The 14,934-nt window shown below is 50.5% G+C and overlaps 6 protein-coding genes across 6 annotated transcripts; 4 read left to right on the plus strand and 2 right to left on the minus strand.

Annotated features, from left to right (window-relative positions):
* Positions 1-2,178: 2,178 nt before the first annotated feature.
* On the minus strand, positions 2,179-2,913 carry BCR37DRAFT_90988 (uncharacterized protein). Its single transcript, XM_040872527.1, has 2 exons — positions 2,602-2,913; positions 2,179-2,562 (listed from the first exon to the last, which is right to left on the minus strand). The coding sequence occupies exons 1-2, from the start codon at positions 2,758-2,760 to the stop codon at positions 2,332-2,334; spliced, it is 390 nt and encodes a 129-aa protein (XP_040723811.1). The 5' UTR covers positions 2,761-2,913; the 3' UTR covers positions 2,179-2,331.
* Positions 2,914-4,568: 1,655 nt separating this feature from the next.
* Positions 4,569-5,765, plus strand: BCR37DRAFT_90865 (uncharacterized protein). Its single transcript, XM_040872526.1, has 3 exons — positions 4,569-4,591; positions 4,634-4,942; positions 4,983-5,765. The coding sequence occupies exon 3, from the start codon at positions 5,005-5,007 to the stop codon at positions 5,587-5,589; it is 585 nt and encodes a 194-aa protein (XP_040723812.1). The 5' UTR covers positions 4,569-4,591; positions 4,634-4,942; positions 4,983-5,004; the 3' UTR covers positions 5,590-5,765.
* Positions 5,766-7,046: 1,281 nt separating this feature from the next.
* Positions 7,047-7,513, plus strand: BCR37DRAFT_91772 (uncharacterized protein). The gene is made up of 2 exons (XM_040872531.1): positions 7,047-7,074; positions 7,123-7,513. The coding sequence occupies exon 2, from the start codon at positions 7,187-7,189 to the stop codon at positions 7,415-7,417; it is 231 nt and encodes a 76-aa protein (XP_040723813.1). The 5' UTR covers positions 7,047-7,074; positions 7,123-7,186; the 3' UTR covers positions 7,418-7,513.
* Positions 7,514-8,579: 1,066 nt separating this feature from the next.
* On the plus strand, positions 8,580-9,957 carry BCR37DRAFT_91740 (uncharacterized protein). The gene is made up of 2 exons (XM_040872530.1): positions 8,580-8,647; positions 8,688-9,957. The coding sequence occupies exon 2, from the start codon at positions 8,713-8,715 to the stop codon at positions 9,730-9,732; it is 1,020 nt and encodes a 339-aa protein (XP_040723814.1). The 5' UTR covers positions 8,580-8,647; positions 8,688-8,712; the 3' UTR covers positions 9,733-9,957.
* A 224-nt stretch (positions 9,958-10,181) lies between these two features.
* Positions 10,182-12,308, minus strand: BCR37DRAFT_370025 (DNA repair protein, SNF2 family; the record flags this gene model as incomplete). Its single annotated transcript, XM_040868322.1, has 1 exon — positions 10,182-12,308. One exon carries the CDS (start codon positions 12,306-12,308, stop codon positions 10,182-10,184), a length of 2,127 nt encoding a protein of 708 aa, XP_040723815.1.
* A 1,399-nt stretch (positions 12,309-13,707) lies between these two features.
* Positions 13,708-14,823, plus strand: BCR37DRAFT_388464 (uncharacterized protein; the record flags this gene model as incomplete). The annotated part of the gene is made up of 1 exon (XM_040870627.1): positions 13,708-14,823. The coding sequence occupies one exon, from the start codon at positions 13,708-13,710 to the stop codon at positions 14,821-14,823; it is 1,116 nt and encodes a 371-aa protein (XP_040723816.1).
* Positions 14,824-14,934: the final 111 nt, after the last annotated feature.

Below are 14,934 nucleotides of genomic sequence, written 5' to 3' on the forward strand. Positions count from 1 at the left end.
CTGCCAGCGAGGTGGAACAAGTGCGGGAGCGTAGCAAGCGTGCAAGGTACCTTGCACGACAGTTGTAGGGTGGACGTAGTAAGCCTTCGTTGCTCTAGAGCTATCCCTGAACTATGTCAAGCCCTGGCTCGCCACCTGCAGCTCGCTGTGTACTAGTCACCAGCGATCGCCGGTTCTCACCCGTAAATCACCGATTTACTACGCGTCAATCATCGCCTGTTGTTGTTTATCTGAGTGAACGAACAAGCACTGGAGTGAAACACCAAATGAGTTACTAGATAAGAGAGTGCAGATGGCCTGTTATATAGTGTGTCTGCGTCGGCTCATCCCGAGAGGGGTAACGTCTCACGCCTTGCTCAACACCTGTTTGTCACCAGCGCCATAATCTCCCGTTTGTCACCCGTTTATCACCCAGCGTCAGTCTTCCGTTTATCACCGGTTTACCACCCGTGGAAATTTCCCGTAGGGATGTCAGCGTATATGTTTACTCGGACGTGCTATCTGAAGGCGTAGCTATAGTGCAGGCAACAGAAGTCACCAGCGTCTGCTGTTTGTCTTCCGTCGATCGCCGGTTTTTCACCAGCGTCTGGAAGTGGTGTTCCGGTTTGCTCCAGTATTTCACCAGCGTTACCGGTTTATCGCCCGCGAGTCATCCGCGAGTCACCAGTGTGCACCCGTCTTCACCAGCGATTTTCCCGTAGGGCAGGGAGCCGTACTATGTACGGCAGCCTTCAATCCGATGCGATGCAGGAGTGCAAGACCTTCAGTATCCTGAGGATACAAGCGGCCAAAAAGCCTCAGAAGGACGACTGCACCTCGACAGCAATTGCACCATCAAATTTGGTTATCGCGAGAATCCGCTTTGGGGTAAGGTGGGGCTGTCTTGTACAACCGGCGTATGGGGAGGTATCAGAAAGCGACTTCTGCAACTGTACGAAAAGGATCCAGACGGGCAAGCTTACAGGAATGAAGTGGTCAATCTGAGATATCAATTGGGGAAGAAGCCTAGCGGCCGCCATGACAGGATCAATTTTTTCTTGCAAGAGTTTTTGATGACTACCGCGGCTCCGCATAAGCTATTCACGGAGGGTTATAGGGAATTTCGTTAGCGAGGCCCATTGAGGGAAGATTTCCTGTAACAAGTCAGGCCATGAGAGGTATCTTTACCAGCTTGAATAGCATCCTCTGAACTTGAGCTACTTCCTATAGTATTTGGCAGTTTGAATGTCCTTCTTTGAGCTAGATGATTCTGCAAAAAGGTTGGGGTGCCTGATATCGCGCGCTCAGCATGCAGCAGAGCTTCATAAGGACATTCAGCTTTCAATTCGTTTCTAGAGATGCCATACTTCGAGCAGAAGATGTCCGTCGTACGCAAAGCCCGAATCGGCAGAGTGTTTCAGCAGACAACCGGCGGCATATCCTGCACTTTGCAGCTCGACTGTATTCCACGGCGAGCGGCGAAAACAGAAATAACCAGAAAATGAAGAGAGGATGCAGCTGCCAAGACTTGGAGCTCAATAAATGCAGTAGCGGTAGTGGTTGTGGCAGCTAGTCCATCCATGTCCGACACACTGTAATGACTGGGCTGAGAGGTGACTAGGCAGAGCAGGGCGAGTCCGCGTCGAAGACACTAGACAACAGAAGAGGTAGATATAGATGATCCTACCAAAGTACAAAATTGGTGAATGAAGAACAAGGCAGCAGAAGGCTGTCCTTTTATCTTCATCAGACTAGAGCTAGAAGCAAAAAAGACAAGAGGTAGAACCCATAAAAGAGTAAGACAAGAAACAGGGCCAAAGTACCAAAGACTGTGGGCGACGTCTAGCCAGACGCGCGAAGAGACAGGAGATGTCTCAGATTGGTCAGGCGAGAATAAGAGACTTGAGCCAGAAGAAAGCAAGCAACTTGTTGAAGATGCTGAACGGGTTGTTCCATGAGCTAGATGGCGAGGTCTAGATCGGTCGCTGTGGTTGTGCACAGAAGGATAGCCGCGAGATGTAACCAGGGGTATCAGGTGGTGAGACATCTGAAAGCAAGAGTAGGACTTGTCTCATTCGGTTCGTGACACACACTAGAGACGTGCTGCTGCCTTCTTGACCTTCTTGGCAGACTTGTGCGACCCCTTTGCTCATGAAGCTGCAGCCTTGCCTTGCCCATGGATGAGCTCGAGCTACCCTCCTTTATGGTTCTGGCAGATGGTTAAGGCATTTCAATTCCGAGCTCGTCCCAGAACGGGGAAAACCTTCTCCAGCTTGCGAATGGTCATTTGTAGCTCCTCAACGTTGCGGTAATGCCACGAGACGGTCTTGCCTTGCAGATCGATCCCAAACTTTAGTGTATCCATGAGGTTTTGATCCTATCCAGTAAAGGCGTTTTATGTGGCGCACGCAATGGTGTGCGTGGCCAGAGTCTCATTGTGTGTCGTATCGTCTCTGTGGTGGGAGCATCGGTTCTAGAAACGCCCATCGATGTGTGCTTGATTTTCAGTGGGACGTCAATACGTTCATCGACTCTTGAAAGTCTCTTGTAGTCATTCGGACTGTCTTTGGGAGACTCCTTTTCCTGTCTGGGTCAGTCAAAGGTATCTGGCATGCAACGTACACTGCTTGCGCGAGTGGAGCGCTTCATGTCTTGAGAAGAGCAATCTGGCAGTGGAAGATGCCGTAGGCTTGGATGTATAGGCTCACGGACAGCAAGGTAAGGCCAAGTAGCAAGAGGGTGGTGTGCAGATGTGTGTCCACTGTCCTGGGTCCATTCCATCTCGTCTTTCGGTGGACAAGGCAAGAACGAAGCAAAACGCCTTAGTCGACGACACTCAAGATACGCCTGCGCTACACTCTTGAGCCTACAAGTGCTGAGTCGCCCGTTGTGGAGTCGTTGCTACTATGAGCAAACAATACATCCACCAGATGTGCTATTATTCTTCTTGTGGCATAGGCAAACGTCTGAGCATTCAGAACCGGTACCTACATCAGAATCCATCAATTGCGCCTGTAGTACAGCCGGGCAGCATCTGCATTTTCAGAAGAGAGAAAATTATCTTCCAGAGTGCCCTCCGTACCTCAGATGCAGTCGACTCAGACGTATTTTCGCAAACACTGCCGCCTGCAGCCGCAGCAGAAGAACATGCAATCAAGCATCAGAGAGTGGCCCGGAACTCAACGAACGAAAACTTGCCTGGTCCACCGGACTCCACCTGAATCCTCTCTACAAGACGTTGTCAAATTGTCATGTTCAATAAGCTCTGAGAACAGCGAAGAATCGTCAAGCTGTATCTCGGATGGATCTTGGGGTAATGCATCTTTCACTAACTGATCAGACAGCAATCTCATGAAGCGCCTGAGGATAAGTAACATGCGATCTTGAGCTATGGGGGAGTGCCCAGTCTAACTGAGCACGATGGCAGGCATTTTGCGATCGCCAAGGTCTTGAAGACCAGATTGGCGTCCGGCGCAAAGTCCCTCAGCAAGCAAGGACATGCATTGCAGATCATTGTCCCAATTTGCCGTAATCTTGAACCAATTGGCCTATTTAACAGGCAGAGCTTGGCAGAGGAAGTGCAGGCCAGCTGCATGAGCAACAGTGCCGTCGAAAACAGAAGCACCCTCTCAGGTGTAACGATCACGACCTGGCGAGGCAAGTCGTACCGATTGAGACAGGGAGGTTAGGCATTGGAGTGGGTTTGGCGGCAGAGACTTTGAACAACAGATAGTATTGAGTATGAACTGATATTGCTGAGAATGCTACAAAGGTGTGAGGAGCGCTTCTATCATACTTTGCCAGTCTCGAGCGATGAATAGACGAGAGAAAGGTGGGAGATGGCAAGGACCCTGAAAGTGCGCCGATGACTGACGCTGGGGCTATGCCGCTATGTCGAGAAAGACATCATTGCTTGCGAGCGTGATGTGTTAGTGCGATAACCATGCGGCGAGATGACATCGATGCTCGCGAACGCGACGCTGGAGCGTGATTCATGTGGCGAGATGAGGGCGACGCTTGAGAGCGCAATATGTTGGAGCATGGTCCATGAGACGAGGGGAGTGCGATGCTTGCGAGGCCGCATCAGGAACGAGGATACGCCGGGCCGTGTGATAGTGCTGGGAGCTGGAGTGAAGCATCGGGACGGAGAAGTGTCAGGAGCTCGAGTGCTGCGTCAGGCGAGGTAGCATAGCCGAGAAGAGATGAAGACATGACGAAGGAGCGGTCAGATCAATCCGTGTGATATGGCTAGCTGTTCAGTATCAAAAGCTTCTAGGACTTTCCGGTCAGCGATGGCTGGCCTCTGCTGATGTTGAACAGTCTAGTATCCAGTCGCGTGGGTTTGGATTGCTAGCGCACTCTGCCGCGTGTCGCGTGCTTTCACGTGATTGGTACCCCTTATTCAACTCTCTAGAGAGCATGAGCTTCTACTCTGCTCCTCATCCGTAACGATCCTATTGCACTATCTAGGTTGCTTGAGTCAGAAGCCTTCCCAGGCGCGTCACCACTAGCTCCGCGCACAACTCCGATGAGCTGACATGTTATCAGTGCTTGACTTGTGCTTTTCCTGCCTCTTGGCGTATTTCAGTTATCCGCCTCTTCATTTTCGCTGGTACTCCTTCATCATGCAAGTTTGGAAGTCGACTGACTCCAGTTATCCGCTGTGCTGTGGTCCTGTGGAGCTTTCTTACGATAATCTGCCGGTTGGCTCCGGCAGACTCCTGTCAAGTTTTGTAGGGCATGCATAGTCATGTGAGGAATTGACAGGGGCTGCAGAATAGGTAGGGGCTGCGAGTTTGCGACCCATTATCCTGGATTTATCCAGGTCTTGCAGGAGTATCAGAATGTCGCTGTGCTCGCTTGGCTTAAGAACACCCGCACATCATCTTCCCTCATGACATACCATTTCCAGACACGCAACACGTTTACAAAGCCCAACCTCTCGATACGCTCGCGCCTTCTTGTAAGCTCTGCTCTTAGTATTCGGTTGCTAACTTGAGTAGGACACAGCAGTTGAGACTCCGTATGATGGCTTCAAATGCTAAAGGGCACCTCGCTTTATCGCTCCTTCTCTTCTTGCAACAGGGAGGCCAAGCAAAGGAGCCAGACTGCAAGATGTTGGCTGTCAGAGCGGAGACGAGAGTGACGTTTGAAAGCAAAGTCCACCCAGCTTGTGGGCAGTGTTGGTCCTTTGGAACCTCTAGGGACAAGGAGCTGGAGGCCATTTCGTGTCCGGATGTATGCGATGAGCGCATTGCTGACTTGATGTATGACACCTCAAAATATCGTCTTGACCCATGCATCCATGTCATGAAGTCCGACAATCTGTCACAGTGGGATATTCTTTTTCGAAACCCAAATGGAAGGGATATGCAATCTACTGCTCCTGGCCTCAAAATCTGCCAGTGCGCAGTCACGATTATCGTTCAGCGTCTGGTAAATCAAGTCACTGATACGAATCCTCAACAGTCTACTCTGAACACAAATTATTGTGTCAAGCCAGAAAAACGGATTGTTGAAGCAAAACTGAAAATCATCAATGATAACTGGTATCCAGCGTTGAGCAGGCTAGGCGAGGAATCCGGTGGAACCAAACATGATGTGAAGTAGACTTCTGCTGGAGGTGAGCCTCTTGGTGATGTTCTTAGGCTTCTCAGGGCCGCAATCTATTGCGATGCAGAATGGCAAGACCTTCAGCATCCTAAGGACATACGCGATCAAGAAGCCTCGAGAGGCCAACTGGACATTGACAGTCATTGCACCATCAGATTCGGTTCTCGCGAGAATCCGCTTTGGGGTCAGGTGGGACTCTGTTGTACGCCCGGCGTATGGGGTGGTATCAGAAAGCGACTTCTGCAACTGTACGAAAATGACCCATCCGGGCAAGCTCACAGGAATCAAATCGTCAACCTGAGAAATCAAATCGAGCAGGTTTGCGTCCACCACAGCATCGATCAATCTCTAGCAGACCTGGTCACGACTACCGTGGCTCCACAATGGTGGTTCAACGAGGACTATATGGAATTTCGTTAGCGAGGCCCATTGAGCTCGAGAGAGAAGTCTCTGTAGCAAATCTAGTCTTGAGAGGCATCTTACTCGCTTGAATAGGGCATTCTCAATTTGAGCTAGCCTGAGAGCATTTGACAGCTTAAACGTCTTTTCTTGAGCTGGATGATCTTGCAAGAAGCTCGTGTTGTCTGACGTCGCGCCCAGCATGGAGCAGAGTCTCTCAAGCACACATAGCTTCCAATTTGCTGCTAGAGATGCCAGGTTCTTTCCAGAAGATGGTCGACACATAGTAATCTCACACACAGAGCCATGCAAAGCTGCAACTGAGATGTACAACAGCCCTTCAGCTGGCCTTGGAGGTCGTTCTTTGGCCTCAGCCGTCAGATATATCAAATGACTGTTTGTCTGCTGCACTCAAATGCATATGTCTACTGCAAAGCTTGACGACCATATCTTCAAGGGCAATCAACCCAACGGGAAGATCGCTGGTGAAGACGGGTGCACACTGGTGACTCGCGGATGACTCGCAGGCGATAGACTGGTAACGCTGGTGAAATACTGGAGCAAACCGGAACACTACTTCCAGACGCTGGTGAAAAATTGGCGATCGACGGAAAACAAATAGCAGACGCTGGTGATTTCTGTTGCCTGCAGTATAGCTACGCATATGGATAGCACGTTCGGGTAGACACATACGCTGGCATTCGTCCAGCTCATGAGCAACTATTGAGGTGGAAGCAATCCTATCAATGACGTGTACCAAACCACATGATTCCTCGATCTGCATGGCATGACTTCCTGCAAATGGAACCATCGTTCCCTGCAGATCGAAGCATCATGTGGTTTGGTACACGTCAGCTATCCTACACGAGCGGCTTTGTTCCCAAAGCTCAGAAATCAAGGAAGTCAAGTCGTCGATGTGATGTGCTCGTTGTGAACTTGGACTTTGTTGGTCTTGAACTTTGACCACTTTGCACGTCTGAAGCTCGCGCTACTCGCGATCGCTACAAACCACAGTACGCTTCATAGCCGCTGCATACGCATGATGCATCTGCTTGAAGCAACGGTCCGTCATTCTTCTCTGCAGTCTCTCTTCCTTTGATTCTGTCTCTCAAGGTTGTCTGACCAGCAAAGTCAGATCAATGCTGTCCTGCGTGGCGCGGTAGAGTCCAACCTGCCAAGCAAATGAACAGCCAACATGCTCAACCTTGACTCTGCAGGAGCGAAGCAAGCAGCGCGTCTACTAGCTCTTGCAACAGATGATCAGCATGCTAGAATCTTGCTCGATACCCTTGATCTTAGCGTCTTCCCCGCGTCATTCACGGAACCAGCTCAGCCGCCTAGAGCTGGCATCGCAACAGATACAGCCAACAACGAACCCATGGCTTTATCAGACAGCGTCTCTGTCTCTTCTGATACACCGCGCTGAGCCTAACGCATTCAGGAGGACGATCTAGACCGATTTGGACGCCTTGCACACAATACATGCATGACAAAGGGACCAGCACGACGACGACGCGTGTCAAGGGATTATTCCAAGCGCACTGAGAATCAGGCCGTCGAATCCATTCGCAAAGCGTCGCCGAGCTAAGGAAGGCAGTCCGTCATCTTGAATGCGACTTCACGTCGCTTGCCAGGGCACAAGCGAATTGGATCTCCTTGGCCATATTTCAGAATGGTCAAGAACTCGCCGTACGTGATGACGTCCAACAATCTACGCAACGTTCCTACTGACAACAGCAGTTGAGGCACAATAAGCGTTTGGCTGAGGCAGAGGCTGAGAAGCAGGAGATCGACGACGACCACGACGGGCAGACACATCAAGGACCACGGACCACACGGAACATCGCGTCACGCCATGGGCAAGACGACGACAGCAATGTAGAAGCCCCACAGCCACGTCGTGCGATACACTCATCGTTTCGCTGGTCTTTATTCATACTGACTACTACAGGGCAAACGCAACCGGCCGATGACGGCGGAAGCTCAGCTTCTCCAGGCTGCAGCGAATGACAGGAATGACCGCGCCGCCGCTGCCAGCGAGGTGAAACAAGCGCGGGAGCGTAGCAAGCGTGCAAGGCGCCTTGCACGACAGTTGTAGGGTGGACGTAGTGATCCTTCATTGCTCTAGAGCTATCTCTAAACTATGTGAAGCCCTGTCTCGCCACCTACAGCTCGCTGCGTACTAGTCACCAGCAATCGCCGGTCTTGGCAATGGTTTGATCATCAATGTTGAAGGGCCTACTGCATACTTCTATTTCGCACAACCTTGCCACGTCATGCGAAAGATACACAGGAGGTGACTTAGACTGCTGGAGTCTTGAAGGAAGAGGCAAGGTTCAGCCCATTGTGCAGTGTGAAGCGTGCTCAGTGATGTTGGCAATGATGCCAGCTCGGAATCTACAAGCTTCCATGCATAGCAACATATGTGAAAATTGAACAGGGGCTGCAGCCTGCAGAATGCGCAGGGGCTGCGACTCTGCAACTCTGCGCCCCATGAAGACTGTCTTGCAGGAGTCTCAACATCTGCTATACGGCTACTGCGGCTGTGCTCGCTTGGCATAAAAACAGCCGCACAGTATCTCTCCTCAGGACATACGATTTCAAGGCACGCAACACGTTTACAACCCTCAACTTCTCAATCCACGCGCGCCGCCTTGTAAGCCATGCCCTTGATATTGAGCTGCTAACTTGAATAGGACGCAGCAGACGAGTCTCCCTGGAATGGGTCCAAGGACAATTAGACACCTTGCCCCATCGCTCCTCCTCCTCCTCCTTCACATTCTCCTCTTGCAACAAGGAAGCTGGGCAAAAGAGCCAGACTGCAGAAGGTCAGCAGTCAGAGCCAAGGCAAGTGTGTGGTTTTTCAGAAAACGCCGTCCAACTTGCGGACAGTGTTGGCCCTTTGGAACCTCTAGGGAAACTAGGGAGTTTAAGGAGTTCGAGGCCATTTCTTGTCAGGACGTATGTGATGAGCGCATCGCTGACTTCATGTACGAAATTTCAAAGTTTCGTCTCGATCCATGCATGCGTCTTATGAATTCCAACAACTTGTCAGAATGGGATATTCTCTTTCGAGACCCGAATGGAGAGCAATTTGGAACTGCTCAAAATGGCGTCAAGCATTGCATATGCGCTGTCACAATGATGGTTCAGCGTCTGGTGCTACAGCTCCCTGATACGGATCCATGTCAGCCTCCTCTCGCTCCAGATCTTTGTGATGGCTCAAGTGCAGAAGACCGGATGGTTAAGGCAAAATTGGAGATCATCGCAGAGCCTTGGTATCCCGAGTTGAGCACGAAAGACTCGTATCCCGAAGCTCAAGACATGATTTGGACTTTCGACAACCTTAACACTGACAGGTCTCAAATCTATTGCAACGCAGAATGGCAAGACTTTCAGTATCCTGGGGACACACGCGGCCAAGGAGGCTCAGAAGGACAGCGAGACAGCAACAGTAATTGCACCATCAAATTCGGTTATCGCGAGAATCCACTTTGGGGTAAGGTGGGGCTGTCTTGTACACCCGGCGTATGGGGAGGTATCCAAAAGCGACTTCTGCAACTGTACGAAAAGGATCCAGACGGGCAAGCTTACAGGAATGACATGATCAATCTGAGATATCAGTTCGCAAAGGAGCTTAGCATACGTCATGAAACCAGAGATTCTTCTCTACGACAGCTTTTGATGACTGCTGTGGCTCCGCATGAGTTGTTCACGGAGGGTTACAGGGAATTTCGTTAGCGAGGCCCATTGAGAAAGAAGTTTCTGTAGCAAGTCAAGCCTAGAGAGGCAACTTTACTAGCTTGAATAGAATGCTCTAAGCTTGAGCTACCTCTAAGAGTACTTGGCAATTTGAACGTCCTCCTTTGAGCTAGATCATCTTGCAAGAAGGTCGTGGTGCTTGACATAACCATAAGAGCTACTCAAGCACACATATGCATAGCTTTCAATTTTCTGCTAGAGATGCCAAGAAGTTGTAGCAGATGGCCGCCGGCACATGGTGATATGCCATACATAGCCATGCAAAGCTGCATGTAAAATGCTTAACAGTCCTGGTCATGGAGGTCGTGCTCTGGCCCCAGCCTTCAGATGGGTGGAATGACCATATGCTTGCTTCACTAAAATGTCTACCGCATGACTTGACGATGATATCTTTGCAATCAAGCGTTCTACCTGCAGCTCAAATACAGCTAGTGGCTGATGTATTGGAAGGCCATACTGACCACACCTTGTCCACACTCCTGTCGTAACAATAGATCCTGGATTGTGCTCAACTCTGGATTGCCAAAGTGGTTCCAGGATGATGTATCGCCGTAGAGCATCGCCTTTGCCTTGATGAATTGCTTGTCCTCACGGCAACGCTTGCACTTGAATTTGACATGCGTGTCGCTGATGGTGTGATCGTCAAACTTGAAGAGCTCCCTGAGATTATCCAGCGAAAAGTGGCGCTCGACATCTTCCCCGGCATCAACAACGCACGCCGACAGACTCTGCTTGTGAGATTGACGCTGAAATATCTTCTCCTCAATAGAGCCAGTGGAGATGAAGCGATACACGAAGCAGTCCTTCTTTTGTCCATCTCGCCATACTCGCGCCAAAGCTTGTTGATCTGCTGCAGGGTTCCAGTCCGGGTCAAACAAGATAAGGCGATTCGCGCCGATCAGATTGAGCCCACATCCTCCAGCCTTTGACGACAGCAGGAAGACGAACTCTTTGCCTTCCGGATCGTTGAACTTGTCCACGAGCTTTTGCCTTTTATTGACATTCATCGTACCATCAAGCCTGAAACAGCCATACCCACGTTTCCTGCACATTTGCTCAAAGATGTCTAGTGTTTGCGTGTAATTGCTGATGAGCACAATCTTGTCATCCGTTTCAGAACGAATGCGATGGAGCATACGATCTAAGACTGCCATCTTGCCGGAGTAGTGCACTTTAGGCTCCCTGTCATGTCGACCACGAGCGACTTTCGGCACAAAGTCTGATGGAAAGAAGGCGTCAGAGCCAGGCAAATCATCGGGCAAGTCAAGCAAATCTGGGTGATTGCACAGCTTTTTGAGTAGACCAATGGCTTTGAGGGGTTGTGAACCAACTCCGCGCAACAGCTTTTGGACATCGGGCGATGAGACAAAGTGCTTGTAGAGCGCGAGCTGGAATGGCGACAGGTTGCAAAAGACCACGTGCTCGTATTTGACGGGCAGGTACTTGCTGAGGATATCATTTGTGCGGCGGATGATGAACTTGTTGACAATTCCACCAAGCTCCTTGAGCTTTTCCTCGCCCTTTTGCACATCAAGCTCTGTGCCATCTGCATCGCGACCACGCAAAATGGGCAGCTCAAAGTTTTTTCGGAAGTCGGCGCGTGTTCCAAGCAAGTCTGGGTTTGCAAAGTTCAGCAGGGAAAAGTACTCTGACAAATCATTCTGTATTGGTGTGCCAGAAAGGATGACGCGACGCTTGCAATTGAGCGAGTTGAGCGCAGTGAACGTCTGCGACTCGCCATTCTTCAGGCGATGACCTTCATCGCAGAGCAATAAGCCAACCTCCGTACCTGCTAGTGCTTCAATGTTCATCCGTAGTGTTTCATAGGAAACGATCAAGACCGGGCGAACGATACCGCGACCAGATGCACCACACCAGCCTTTGAGTGCAACGCCAAGTTCTTCTTTGGAAAGCTTTCCATCTAATGCCAAAGGAGTAAGTGCCCCCTCACCAAGCCACTTGACCAGCTCGTTGGCCCAATTGCGTACCAGTGATGATGGACAAACAACAATACCTTTCTTGATCTCTCCTTGTCCTGCGATCGGTGATTGCTTCAAAAGTGTCCACATAAGGGCAATGCATTGCAAAGTCTTGCCAAGTCCCATCTCATCTGCCATGATGCAACCAAATGCCGATGGATGCAGTCTACCAGTCGTACACTTGTAGAGAAATTTGACACCCTCTACCTGATGCGGTCGCAAGCGACGTGCCAGTCTCGGATCAATCACCACTGGCACTTTTGGACGCGCCTCTTCAGACTTCTTGTCGAGACCGAGCATTTGTGCAAGGGACTTGTGTACTTTGCTTGGAGGTGGCGGCGGTGCGACTGTGACTTGCTCCTCTGCATTTGGATCTGCTTGCGATAGACATGTATTGATTTCAGGCACAGGCTCATCGTCGACTGTTGGATCATAGAGCACAATCGCGAATTCGCCCGCTGGATCATGGAGTGGACGTGGCACAAAGCTGGCTGGTCTGCGCATACCAAGAGTAACAGACGGTCGATATTCGTTATTCTCCTTCCCTGCAACCGGTATCGCAAATTTCTTCTTCATTGCGTTCGGATCCACGATGAGATTGACATTGCTGATGGTAGTTTGCTTGAGTGGCTTGAGGTTGTACTTGGCACGGATGTTGGCAGCCGCTTCTTCTGTTGCATACTGAGTATATGCCGCCTGCCGCGCCTCGCTGTACAGCGGGTCATCTTTTGTCCTTGTTGGTGTGTCCACATCCGCACTTCCCCCATCCAGTCCCGCATAGTTTACCAGCTTACGCTTCCTGCCACCAGTCTCTGGCTGTCGTCTCTTTGGCGTTGCTGATCCAGGGATCTTGAATGGCTGGCTCATGGTCAATGCACCATTGCCGACTCTGAATTGTGGCGACGGCGATGCGGTGCTCTGCGAAGACGATGTGTGTCGCTGAGACGGTGCAGAACTGCGTCTCATAGAAGCTGAAAGGCGCTCTTGCGGCAGAGAAAGCTGACTAACGAAGATGAAGATGCAGTATCGATGTCTAGCTGCTGTGTTGTGTGTTGTGTTTTTGTCGCGGTCGCGTCCTGTGCGCGTTGAAACGTTGAAAGTCAAAACACCACGAAAGACCTCGAAGGTTGCAGCTACACACAACTGCATGGTCCCTTAGATGCTTCCGCAGCTGAGCTCGAGCTGAGAAGTTGATGCATGTCAAGGAGATGCTATTGGAAACTTGACGCTCGATGAACTGGTTTGCACCATGTGCAGGCGCCGTCTGCAAATGCTATATCGAAGAACCTTCGGCTCATACAATGCTACGGCTTCCGCACCAGAAGATGATCTTTTTGTAATGTAAGCAGATCTGGGCTAGGCAAGAAAGGTCAGTTGAACTTGTTGGAGAGCTCAGAAATGTTCTACCTTGGGCTCATGCCCACCCAAATAGTGGCCAGGCAGAGCGATCACTGGGAAGTTCAAAGCACAAGCGTTGATGTGGAACGAAAGTCATGGCGCAGAATCTGTGGCTGCTAGATGTCTGGTACCCCGAGCTAAGAGCTCCCATTGACTGGGCCACTGGCTGTCCATGACTGTCAGTGAGAGGAGGAAGAAGACTCCTGACGAGCACCAACTCCTGATGAGTCAGTGATGGCCCTAGAAACCGAGTATGCAAAAGCCCTGAAAAGCTGCAACGCCGTCCTCCAGAGTATTGTGCCTTCTTGGGAAGGGAATCAGGCATGAGAAGTCCCACGCCAGGCATGATAGTGGCGACTGCGGCGCAAGGTGATCTCGCGAAAGTGGCCTTGGCCCCGGACATCGGCAGTCTGAGAAAAAGGAGAGAATCTTGCTTTTCGACCCCAACGGGGATAAGAAGCCTCGCTTCCGCATGGGCGACAACCTCACCCAACTTACTCGTTTGCAAGTGATTCGACTTCTAGCCCTCGGTCACTGCTTCGTCGCCAAGTTGAATTGCCGCAGCTGATACCGAACCATGTTGCGCTCTCTTCTTGGCCTGATATGCTTTGCCAGACATGTGTCGCTACACCTGTCGCTATTGTCTTCCATTCATCAAGGCATACGTGTAAGAGTCAATGCAAGCAATTGCATTCAGTACGACACTGAGGCATACTTGATGGTGGAACGCTGGTCTCCTCATTCAGACTGCGAATTCGGCACAGAAGAGGTGACGCCCAAAGGATGCTGGTCATTCGCGGGGAAGCGAACGTCGAGATCAATGCCAGATGACGAAGAGGCATTGAGCACTGGTTTCCACTCAGAACCAAGACAGGAAGCAACAATCTCGTGCAAGACAATCTCCTCGGAGCACATTGCTGATCTGATTTACAGCACAGCCAGAGCCCGCGTAGATCTGTGTTTACACGTTATGAATACGAGCCAAGCCTCGTTTTGGGATGTCCTCTTTCGAGATCCAGTCTCGAAAAGCATCATTCAAGATACGACATGTGAGTGTACGATAAAGATGGCCGTTCAGCGTATCACGACGAATCCTCCAAGGAGCACCAACTTAGAGATCCTTTCTAATTGCCTTTTCTGTCGTCCCAACCCGTTCGATGTGGGCTACTGCGCGACCAACAGATTGGTCGACCGGATGTTCAGTTTCGACATGGATCTTCGACGAGAAACGTGGTATCCCAAGCTTACCCAGCAAGACGACAGCCGAGCTCATCAAATACATCACGGAGGATGGGGAAACCTTGTCGGGGATCAGACGTTGCCATTCAATTGCGACGCGGAACTCAGGGACGAGTTTGCCAATCAGATCGACAACATGCTCTCCAATGACAACTGCACCATCAAGTTTTACAAGCGAGCCGACCCCTTGTATGGTAACATCGGCATCTGTTGTATTGGAGTTTCAGAGCACATGAGCCCAATCATCAAGCGGCTTGCGCTTTTGTATGAAAACGATCCACTCGGTTTGGCTCACAGGAAGCAGAGACAGGCCGAAGTCAATAGTGTTCTTAACGAACTCAGACGCTGGTGTGTCAATGCGACTATTCACAATGATTTGCAGGAACGTCTCGTGGAAGGCTGGAGGGCTGAGCTGAGCAAGTATGTTCAGGTGCCTGAAATGATGTTCTATTAGCAGAGATAGAAGTCTTTCAAATGAAAGCATGTGAATGATGACCATCAAGCGTCTTGTCGAATTAATCGAAGTATCAATGCCCCAGCCAAAGTGAATATACCTTCTGGTGCG

This window comes from Protomyces lactucae-debilis (genome assembly GCF_002105105.1).
Source record: "Protomyces lactucae-debilis strain 12-1054 chromosome Unknown BCR37scaffold_15, whole genome shotgun sequence".
Lineage (NCBI taxonomy): Eukaryota > Fungi > Ascomycota > Taphrinomycetes > Taphrinales > Protomycetaceae > Protomyces > Protomyces lactucae-debilis.